The 12,017-nt window shown below is 33.8% G+C and overlaps 2 protein-coding genes across 4 annotated transcripts in view; one reads left to right on the top strand and one right to left on the bottom strand.

Moving 5' to 3' along the window:
- The window catches only part of LOC108976159 (transforming growth factor beta-1-induced transcript 1 protein), a 35,407-nt gene extending 26,285 nt beyond the window's left edge, over positions 1-9,122 (top strand). For both annotated transcript variants that reach the window (XM_018945094.1, XM_018945095.1), the window contains exons 4-5: positions 7,579-7,812; positions 7,879-9,122. In XM_018945094.1, coding sequence (XP_018800639.1) covers positions 7,579-7,812; positions 7,879-7,956 — 312 coding nt within the window. In that variant the 3' untranslated portion in view covers positions 7,957-9,122. The remainder of the gene's footprint in view (positions 1-7,578; positions 7,813-7,878) is intronic.
- LOC108976158 overlaps positions 1-12,017 on the bottom strand; it is a gene marked incomplete at its 3' end in the record, with an annotated part of 45,481 nt that overhangs the window by 28,365 nt on the left and 5,099 nt on the right.

Raw genomic sequence — 12,017 nt, 5'->3', positions numbered from 1 at the left:
AAGCAAAAACAAAAAATGAAAATCAACTGTGTGTAAATAAAATCACAAGCCAGTCTGTCTGACGCAACGCAGTAAAACGAGAAATAAAATAAAATAAACAAAAGAATACAATAATCAATAAAAAATAAGAGCGAGCGGAACTTAATTATGAAGTTATGCGATTAATAAGATTGAAGTGAATCGAAGTGGAATGACAGCGGTGAAGAAATTCAAATTCGAGCCCAAAGCAAAGCTTAAACGACAATACACCGAAACTGAAAGTTATTGAAATAACGAAGTCTTTGAGGGGCTTTCCGAAAGGGCAAACAAGATAAGACAAGAGTGTCAAAAGTGCAGAAGTACATGTAAATAAAAATAGAAATCATGAAAAATAAATAAGAGCAGAAAAATATCTACTGGATGTGTTGAAAATTTTTTGAGTGGAAAAAAATCTTTTACAACAATGAAAAATGATTTTCTTTTTAAATAAAATTTTTTAATAAAATATTTTTCTGATTTTTCTGAATAAAATATTTTTCTGAAATAAAATATTTTTCTGAAATAAAATAAAATATTTTAAAAATTTCAAATAAAGTTGTGTATATTTATACAAACAGAACTATACTTAGGGTTTTCATAAGATCTCATATAGTTATAAGGTATAACGATTCGAAAACATAGCATTGAGAATTGTAAATGTGTAAACACATTTTTTATGAAATCCAACAACAATTTTTTTAAACAAGTGTAAAAATTTATAATTTACGATTTTGCGATGCTTTACGACGGGTTGTGAGTACCCCAACTATATATAATATTCATTAGTGACATTTCATTGAAATTTATTAAGCGTGTGGGCTGAGCGAAATTCTCATTTAGTGTTGCTGACGGTATTCGAGTGTAACTATCATATACGGTAAATGAAATCAAGCATAAGTCATTATAGTCGGTTTAGTTGCTAGTGTCTATGAGAATAATGAGTTTATTAAAATTTATTTTTATGAGCCACGACTTACCAAACTAGTATTTACAAATTTGTGTAATTTTTGTCTATTTTTGTCTGTAAGTAAACAATGAGTGGGCAGTGTCAATGCTGACCTTAACAATTAAAGCTTACATAATGCACGAACTAACCAGAAAAACATTTTTTCAAACAAAAATATAGCTTTTTTATGGTTATAAAGACAATTTTTTAGGCTCGGCTTAAAAAGGAGTAAGATTTGGAAATTAAGTTTTTGAAACTCTTATAAATAAAAAAAAAAAGTTTCCTCAACTGTCAACGTGTCCCATGCAAGCACTTGATTCTGATCGTTCAGTTTGAAAAAAGTTAATTGAAAAGTCTTCCGCCTGACTCCATATGATTTTTAGTTAGCCCTAACCTTCGAAAGACGCGTGTGTAAATTTGGCAGCTGTCAGATCATTAGTTAGTGAAGTGCATCATTTTGAGTGACAAACTTTGGTTTTTTGAAAAAAAAATAAAAATAAAAAAAGGATAAAAAGGAGATCAACATGTGATAAATTATTGCTTTTTGAAGGGAAAAATAATTATGAAGGCAAATCAATCATCAAGTATATATATGCTAAATTTAGACGTAATGAAATGAGCACCGAAGACATTCAAAGTCATAGAGGAAGCCCAAAAGAGGTTGTTCTCGACGAAAACAACAAAAAAGTCCACAAAATAATTTTGAAAGGACATAAAGTGCAATTGTTTGAGATATTAGTTAATCTAAAGATATAAAATGAATCACACTATTCACGAATATTTCCGTATGAGAAAGCTTCGTCCAAAATGGGTGTGACGCGAGGTCACTTTTGACCGAAAACAACGATAAGTTGATGATTCGGGGCAATATTTTGAACTATTCAAGCGTTATCAAGTTTTTGCGTCGATATATGACAATGGATGAAACATGGCTTAATCTTTTGCCTCCGAAGTCCAATCGATAGCCATCCGAGTGGACTGCACACGAGGAACCCGCTCCAAAGCGTAAAAATATGCAACTGTCGGCAGGCAAGGTTATAGCGCCTGAATTTTAGGATGCGCATGGTGTAATTTGCATTGACTATCTTGAAAAAAAGGACCTTCACTTAGCGTTATTGGATCGTTTAAAGAACGAAATCGTCGTAAAACGTCCGCGTATCAGGCAAAAGAAAATGTTCCAACAATACCACGCACCATGTAACAAGTCAGTCAAAAGCATGGCAAAAATGAGTTGGTCTTCGAATAGCTTCCGCAGCTACAATATTTTCACGGCTGTTATTGGTTCTCAAATCTAAAAAGAACGCTCTCTGGAAAGAAATTTCGATCGAATGAAGAGGTGATAGCTAAGACCTTCTTTGGAGCAAAGGGCAAAACGTACAACAAAAATTATATCGAAAAGTTGGAGGATCGCTATAATAAGCAAAATACTCTTTACTCTTCTCAGGGACTATGTATGTTGAATAAAAAACAGATTTTGCCAACAAAATGCGTTTACTATTACGGTAGGCCGTTGACTTTTCAAATGACCTGTTATAGTAGTTCTATATCGGAAGATATTTCAGATGGATATCTCAAGAACTGTGCGCCTAGTACGGGTTTATAGAAACAAGCAGACGGGCATGGAAAATCGGCACAGATCGTTTATATAGTGTTTGGTATAGTATTTACGGGGTCTCCCAAATTTCCTTCCGGACGTTAAAAGCATGATGGAAAATTTAATGTATTCTGTATATTTCTCATTAAAACTAAATATAGTACATAAATTACATATATGATTGGTAACGAAAATTCGCATACACGGTTCAGACTTTGAATAACGACAAGTTCTGATTGTATTTGAAAATACTTTTTTAAGATCTTTTCAAGATGTGTGTTTTACAGTTGTATCTTATTATGTAGTTTTTGCTGAAAGTCAAAACAATTCCAACAGCGACCAGATTTTCGTCTCCTTCATTCATTTTATCTTAACTTGTGGGGGTCTATCTAAGTTTGATCGCTTTGACACTTTCTATATAAAACATAATCGAAAGAAGAGAAAACATTTGAATATATTAACAATCCAGAAAGTTGTCTTGAACGCTCAATTCAAAAGACTCTTTGGAATGACAATCGAAAAAAACTTTTTTGAAATAAAATAAATAATTTTTCGAAATTACTACTAAGATATTGAGAAGTTTATCATACATTCAGCTATGTTTGTGTATACAAATTGAAGAAAGTTAGTAATTTATTATATTTGTCGTCTTCGACCCTAGTTTATACATATATTATATGTATAAGTATTAGTTAGCCAGTAGTACTCTGTGACCAGAGAAAATAGTGTCACGTTTTCGATAGAAAACAACGAAACAAACTAATCTGCGATTATAATTTTTTTTTTTGTACAAATTTTCTAACACTATCAAAAAGCAATTAGACTAGATACTTATTTTTTATATCTTGTATATGCGCATACCTCTCCTTTTGTCTGTATGTATGTATTCACGTTTTTAGCGCCTATCAAATAGTTATTCTAAAGCTCAAGTGACTTAAATTGCTGACCGTTGACTTTTATAAAAAATATTTGCGTTTTAAAGCTTTACATAATACTATATACATATATAATAAAAAAAGCAGTGACTCATTCCGACAGCGCAATTACTGTGGTAAATAATAAAAAAAAACTGAATAATATGTTTACCTAACAATTAGAATTTATTACTGAGGCATAGCCAAGCAGCAGTTGATAGCGCGGAAAATAACAAACAAATGCAATTATATACATGCAAAGCTATGTATAAAGTATATATAAATATGTAAATATGAATATGAACAGCTGTTAAGCATAACTCGATTTTTTTGATTTTAAAGATAAACACCATGTCGCCACCGAACAGACAATAAACAAATCATTAAAAGCATTGAAATTGTGTTTTTGTTGATTAGGATCCACTACAAAATATAACATACATATGTCTACAAATATTTCTATTTCTAACATCATATCCATATAACCAAGTTATAGCCAAGTTAAATTATTTTTCAATAAGAATACTGTTATGAAAACGAGAGAGGCGGAGCATAAAGGCTTTTTCTCCTGAAAAGTTGTGTTACGTTACTTTACATTTTAGGTGACAACAAGCGATACAAGCGTTATACCGTTAATTTATGTGATATAGATTGAGTTTTGAGAGAAACAGTGAAATTTTTCCCACTTAAGTTTTTCCGATTAAGTTTTAACTCGATTTTGTCCGCTTTGACTTGCGAAGCAAATACATATATTCCGTAAATATATGTATATAAAGGTGTTTTATAACTGGAAGTAAATAACAGACCCGTTAAATATTACCCTATTGGAATGTTGAGTATTCTGAATATCAGTAAATTTACCTACATTTTTCAAAATATTTGGGGTTAAAGACAATCGTCAATTGGCGCTACATTCGAGGGAAGCCATGACGGATTTCAGTCTAAACTGGTATTAGCGATAGAGCAAAATTTGTATTCACTTAACTAGTAACGAACCAACCATTTCATTGTAGACCATTAACAGTGTGCGAACTCGAGCAAAATTAATTTGGTGTCTAATCTGAGATAAGAATTCAAATTTACGGAAACTTTAAATGAACTTTGTGTATATAAGATGAAATGATTTAATAATAATTCATTTTTTTTATTCCTTTTTTCGAAGATTAACTATGATGGTAGTATCTCGCAGCGAAACGGACCCAAATTTATAACCGGTCAATGACTGTAAACTCGGCACCATGCCTCCAAATTACTTCAGTATCATTCTCTACAACAACAAAGACATTGTAGTATCTCGAAATATACAAAATTTTTCTTTAGCGACCAGAAAAATATATATTTTGGAGGTCTAGAGTTGCACTTTCCTCTCTCAGTAGACGCCATAAGCAGCGATACAGTTTCTTAAATGTTTTTTATTTCTTCAAACTTCCGAAACATATTGCTCCATAAATCAAAAAAAGGTTTATCTAGGCATGGTGAAGTTTTTTAAGGTCCTCGACAAAATTATTCCTACATCTGGACAGAAATAGTTTAGTATTCTTGGTTAGGACCTAAAATGTGAGTTAAAACCTAACCCAGCAAATTTCTACAAATATATTTAATTATTTTTCTAACAAAGGCCAGCTCTGCTTAGACAATGTAGAACATCGAAATATATTTTTGAGAAAAAATTTTTCAAAGCAACTAATTTTACAGACTTTTATGGGGTTTCAGTGTATTAATAATTCATTTGGGTTTCTGTTGTTGAGTTCTCTTTCCAATATTCCTATAGGGTATGCACCTGAACACAGAACAAATGAAATTGTATAAAATGAATTTATTTATGCATGTATGTATATGCTGCTGCAGAATTTGCAAGCCAGTTGTCGACTCATGTGAAATGACGTGGTTGCGGTTCGTAGACCGCATCATGCCTCACCGAGGCGTTTCCTCCCGCCAGCACAATAAATATCACATTTGCTACCTATACCGTAATAAGCTCAGAGCAAAGGCAAACCGATCAGCCCCAGCATCTTCCATAACAAACACGAATGAATGCTTTATGCCAAATGCTGATTTTAGTTTTGTTCTTATTGTTATTATTTGTCATCGCTTGGCGTTCGTTGCTGGGTGCGCGTAATCATGAAAATATTTGAAATAGAATAGCAAGGAATAAATATGAACTTGAAAATAAAAAGTAAATAAAAATTGTCATTTATAGCCGCGTCTGCAAGCAATAAAGTCACACACGCATACATTCAGTTGCAAATGTTTTATATATACCATATACTTATATATGTGCGTATAAATATGTACAGATGTGTGTATATAAATGTGTATTTAAATGACCACATGGCGGTCAGCACGCGCGCTTGCGCGGCAGGCTTACAGTGTGGGCAGACTATTCGGTTATTTCGATTTGTGTGGGAGTCTTCTGCTTGTTATTTAGACAGATTGAATTCGTCAGCACTTGGTTGAATGAAGTTCTCATATAGCCACTAGTATAAAAACAACAATACTTGTTGGTAAAATCAAGGCTGAGTAAGCGCGTGTTGTACGTCACCGCAGCGTTGATTGATAACTGAAATAGGTTTGTATGCAAATATGAGTGCAGGTTCAGTATATGCAGGCTTATGTTACTTATTTGCTTGCATACATATATAATAATAATATATATATATATTATATATACATAAATATTACACGAAATCAATATAGGTGTGGATATCCGCTGATCTCGATTCTTTAATTTCGATATTCGTTGCACGTTGAAAGCTAGTAAATTAAGCATGACTGAGTAGTTTGGTGAATCCACCGAAATTCTTAGAACACGGTAATATCGATTTCATTATTAAATTATGATACAGGAATTTTAGATCTTTTGCGTTCTGAAGACATGACGTCCTATCGGATCAAAATAAAGACGATATTGAGACTCAGCATTTATTATTGGATAATATTCGACCGGATAGACTCACGTCCAGCATGTAGTGAAGAAAATAAAGCAGTCGTAGCTGAGAGTGCATACGAAGACCATGGAGAATCGATTCGGCGCCGTTCGCAGCAACTGGAACTGACGTATGGAACGCATTTTGCGTCGGAATTTCAAATTGAAAGCCTTCAAAATGAAGCTAATGCAAGAACTGAAGCCACTCGGGTTTCCCTAGCGAGAAGTTCCCAGAAGATTCAATGTTTTCGAGCCCTATTTGTGGCTCAATTGGTATGTAAGCAAGCATAATCACGCATTTGGGACGAAGGGTAACTGAAGAGATTCAAGACCTTTCATTTCATCCAGAAAAAAAACGGTTTTGTGTGGTTTGTGAGCCGTTGGAATCATCGGTCCATATTTCTTCAAAAATGATGCCGATTAGAACGTAACCATCAAATTGAATGAAAACCAATGTTCTTTCGAATGATAATGAACACTCCACTCCACCAACATTTGAAGTTTCTATATTTTTTACTTAAAAAAAGCAGGAACTTCAAAATGGAACATCCTTAATAAGTATCCTTAATAAGATCGTATGAATAAGATCTTGTCATATTTTGTCTTAAAATCGAATCGTTAATGAGAACCTATGTATCTGGGTTGCAGTAATGAGTAGAAAATTTGGTTTCGAACTAGGACAGAATAACAAAATGAGATTTATGTATGTACCAAATAAAAGGATCTTGGGAGTAGATAAGTTTTGATCATTCAAAACCAATGACGGTTTAGAATGACTTCTGTTAATTAAAAATGGCTTTCGGAGAATGAAAGTAAGAATAGGAAATTAAAAATTGATTGACTTGAGAACTTTTGAAGTTAAGCCTTACGTCTTCAATACATTTAAGAGCGAACATCGAACTTCTCTGGGTTCTAGGATAGGATAGGATAGGGTAGGATCCTTCAATCTTCATATGGTTAATATGCGTTGATTGAACATAAATATTTTGACCAGTGGGGTGGGAAGCCTCAATATCGTAATGTTAATAGGTAATCTTCTCTTATTTTTCGATAGCAGAGTTGCAGATCTCGGACAGTATTTTTGGATCCCTACTCTGTCAGAATATATTGCCAATTTTAGATTTCGAATCAATATTTTCCATTTTTTCATTATAAATAATTTCTCTTTGTTCGCTTGCAGCGCACAATTAAGGCACTCGGTCAGACTTGGCACGAAGATTGCTTCGTGTGCGGCGGCCCATGTCAGAAGCCACTGGTGGGCACATCATTTTATGAGCGCGATGGACGCGCCTACTGCAAGACAGACTTTGAGGAATTATTCGCGGCACGATGCGCCGGCTGCGCCAAACCCATAACAGAAAACGCGATTGTGGCACTCAATTCCAAATGGCATAGGGACTGCTTCAAATGCAAGGTGAGTGGCCACTCTCAAATACAAGGGAGTAAATGGTATTTATGTTTATTTTTTTTTCGATGACAGAAATGCGCCAACCCCATCACGGCGAGCATATTCGCAGTCGAGGAGAACAAACCGGTGTGCACGGAGTGCTCAGCTTAGAAGCCAGCCGTAAGGAAGAAAATTGAAATAATAAATAATGTGAATGAATACTAAGGACCATGGATAAAAAGACAAAAGCAAGAAGGGGAGAGACACAGATGAAAACAGAGAAAGAGAGAGATAGATTGCGCCGGCGAGCGCAAGCGTTTAATTACCTGAAAAATTTAGTTTTTAAAAGGCAACTCAAATAACAAAAATGGGATAAAAGTGAAATAATATACAATGCAAGCAACGAAAGCGAAGAATCTTATATGCAAAATAGAATTGATTTTGTTTTTCTAATTGCTGCGCTACTAACCAGGAATACCAGGAATGGAATCTACGCATAAGGAAACGATTGCAAGTCTTCAGTTAATCAAAAGTATAAATATGTATGTATGTACTATACAACACACTCACATGAACACACACAACACAATCCACACCGAACGCTGTAGACACCCTCACACACACACACTCAAACACGCCGAGAAATGTTTTACTGCCGGACGGACAAAGTGGTTGCTGTGTGTCGTTCTTTCGGGCTGCTGCATTAAAAGCTCACTAAAAGCTCCTTGGCATTATTAAAGCTCCCTGGCATTATACAAATGTCATACGTTCCAACCTAAAAACCGGCAATTATTTGTTGTTGCTTTTTCACACAATAACTGCAGACAAATTTATTCCACAAGCTTCTATTTGCGTTTGATTCGTTTTAAGAAATTTCCTTTCTTCCACTTTTCCTCGTTCTTTTTTTTTTTTTGGAGAAAGAAAAAAATTATACTTAATTGTTTTTTTTTATATTCCTAAGACTTTTTTTTACTAAAAATCATGTAAATTGCATTGGTTCGTATATTCCTAAGTGACAAATTTATCTTTTTGCATTTTTGCGATTTTCATTTTCTTCCAAACTCAACTAATCAGAACAAAAAATTTCGTCTCAATTTAAATTCGAAAGTTCTACTTTTTAGTCAGTTCTCTATATAAAATATCAGCACTTTAATACTCGCCTCCCAAAATTAGTATTTTGCAAATTTGCCTCGAAACCGTAGAATTAGTTTATAACTGTTATGCAGCAACATTGTGTTGAGTTATGAGCATATTCAACCACACTGGACTACTTAAATTCCAAAAAATAAACACAAAATGCTAACAACATTCCAGCCATTTTGCAAATATTTTAAAAGCAAGCTAAACTGACAGCAAAACTGGCAACAACAACGTAATTAATTTTCAAAAATATTTAAGCTAATTTTCGAAAACAATTTTTATAAGTTTACCGAATATACGCTAATAAAAGCAGCTGTTTTCAAACTTATAGAAATAATATTTGGCTAAATTTTTTTGAAAATTAGTTGCGTTTTTTAACGTTAAGTCGGTTTGTCAACTGTAAATAATTACAAATATATAAACAAATGTCGCATGAACAATTTTTCGTAATATTTCCAAATTAAGTTAATTGAAAGTTTTACTATTTACATATACATATATAAATTATACTTGAAAATGTATCACCATATGCATGACCATGTAAAGAATCTAAAATAATAATAAATAAACAAAATCAACAACAAAACAAACAGCAGACGTTTGAAAAGAGGGAATTTTTAATATATACGGATATTCAATTTTGAAAAAAGAAAATATAAACCTTCCAGAAATTTATATTTTTTATTAATAAAGCCGCATCGATCTAAATATTACAAGTCTCTTCAAGAACTTATGACCCGCTAGGACTTATTGGGTGTTCGAAAAAGTCTTTCGTATTATGTCAATATTTTCAAATATTTGTATAAGTAAGCGAAGAGTGCCACGCAAGCCACCAATGAAATTTGCTAAGTTCACAGAGAGGATGCTGTATCAGTTCGACCTATCGTTGAAAAACTTGATGAAATTATGAAAAAGAGTGACCCGGATTGTTACATAAGCCATGACATCGCAAAGAAACTTAACGTTCATAATCAAACGGTTTTGAACTATTTAAAAAAGGCTGGCTGCAAAAAGAAGCTCGCTGTTTGGGTACCACACGGATTGTTGTGACAGATTTAATGAAACGAGTGGTAACAGAGACGGAAAGTGGATCAAATACGACAATAATGTGCGAAAAAAGTCATAGTGAAGCTCAACAAATGGTCGCAAAGCCAGGATTGTCACATCAAAAGGTTATTTTGTTAAGTGAGATTGGAAAGGAGTCATCCACTATGGGCTGCTCCAGCCTAATCGAACGTTTAATTCTACATTTTAATGTCAAGAATTGATGAGATTGAAGCAAGCAATTGAAAAAAAAAAAACGGCCAGAAGTGATCAACAGAAAGGGCTACATCTTCCATCAGGACTACTTTAGATCACACACGTCTTTGATGATTGGACAAAACCTGAGAGAGCTTGGCTGGGAAGTTTTGATTATCAAATAGCACTGACCTTGTACCACCGGACTGCTAATTGTTTCAGTCAATGCAGAACTCTTTTAATAGAGTAAAGGGTGGCAACCCTACCCAAAATGTTTTCATCAGAAATATGCATATCTTAAACCTCTTTAGTTTGATGTTTTGTTACAAACTTTTTGTATATACAATTAACGTAGGTGGCAATCCTTCTCTAAAGCAAACCCGAAACAGTATTTTCTAAGCCCTTTAAACCCCTTCTGAGTGTGTTGGGTTAATTTATTAATTTTTTGTATAAAAATTCCAAGCCTATATCAATACTTTTTTAACATAAATTTGAAAATATTTAATTTGATATCCATATTGTAATATTTCGTTAATATTTATTTGGTACTGAGTGGGTAATTCGGAGAAATAAATTTTCTTTCGTAGGATTTTTTTTTTTCTTTAATCATGTCCACCTTTTTTAATGCCTGGTGCAGAGACATCGCTGGAGGTTTTTGTCTATATTTTGTTTTCACTTTGAAAGAAGGGATGGATAAGGATATTATTCAACAGGAAAAAGTAAATACTCAAATTCTGATGGATGGCACCAAAAGTAAAGGGCCTTCTCTGTATGAAGTATTAGCGAATTGGACTAGAATTTGGTTCCTTATAGTATTTTGAACTGGTATCAATTTTCAAAACGAAGAAAATATATTCAAAAGTGTTTGCAATCCAGATATCTGATAAGTCTTTCATACCCTGAACGAGCTATATTAAATTTAACATGAAGTATGTAACGCGCTGATGGAAACGTCGGAGATCGTATAAGGTTTATATATAAATGATCAGCGTGACGAGCTGAGTCGATTTGGCTACGTCCGTCTGTTTGTATGTACGCGAATTAGTTCCTAAGTCGATCTGGAATGTTGCAGACGCCCCTTTCTCCTCAGAAGCTGCTCATTTGCCGGAATTGTCGATACCGGACCAGTGGAGCACAAGCTGCCATGTGATCTTAATGCCCGGATAAAGTGTTTGTACCGAAAACTTTTTCACGAAATTTTGTATACATTGTTATTTAGAGGCTATGCTGCAATCCCAAAAGAACTTTTTTAGATCGGATCATTCTAGCATGTGGCTGCCATCAAACTCAATGGTTAACTTAAGTGGAAAACTTTTTCATTTCACGAGATATCTTCACGAAATTTTAGAAAATGCTCCGTCTTAAAATGCACAGCTTGTTATGCTTTCGCATTAAAAACTTGCCTTGAAGATTCACTTCCTACTTCTTCAGAAATGAAATATCTTCCGGAATGCTGCCTACTATATAACAGTTCCCTCCTTTCCGATTCTTCATACTTATGATTGCGTTTCTAGCAAGCTTGAAACCCACTTTAAAAGACCGCCTCAAATATTTATTTAATAAATAGACTTCACTCGAAATAAAGATTCTTGCCAAATATAATTTCCTTCCCCTCGGAGAGATATCTCAACCGGATTTCAACTTTTCTGTTTTGCAGGGCCTCGGCAAAAAAAGGGAACTTAACTTTTCACCGTAAATTTATTTTCGAACACGAAATTACAAAAAAAAAAAAACAACATACAATTTCGAAACGGGGTAAATTTTGGAGGAAAAAATTGTCAAACGCTTGAAGAGACAACATATTTGATAAAGAACTCATACTTAGAACGAGTTCAACAGCCGATTTCCATTCA

This window comes from Bactrocera latifrons, unplaced genomic scaffold, assembly GCF_001853355.1.
Source record: "Bactrocera latifrons isolate USDA-ARS-PBARC rearing strain unplaced genomic scaffold, ASM185335v1 scaffold_73, whole genome shotgun sequence".
NCBI lineage: Eukaryota > Metazoa > Arthropoda > Insecta > Diptera > Tephritidae > Bactrocera > Bactrocera latifrons.
The sequence above is the reverse complement of the archived record's forward strand: the minus strand, read 5'-3'. Positions and strand labels throughout refer to the sequence as shown.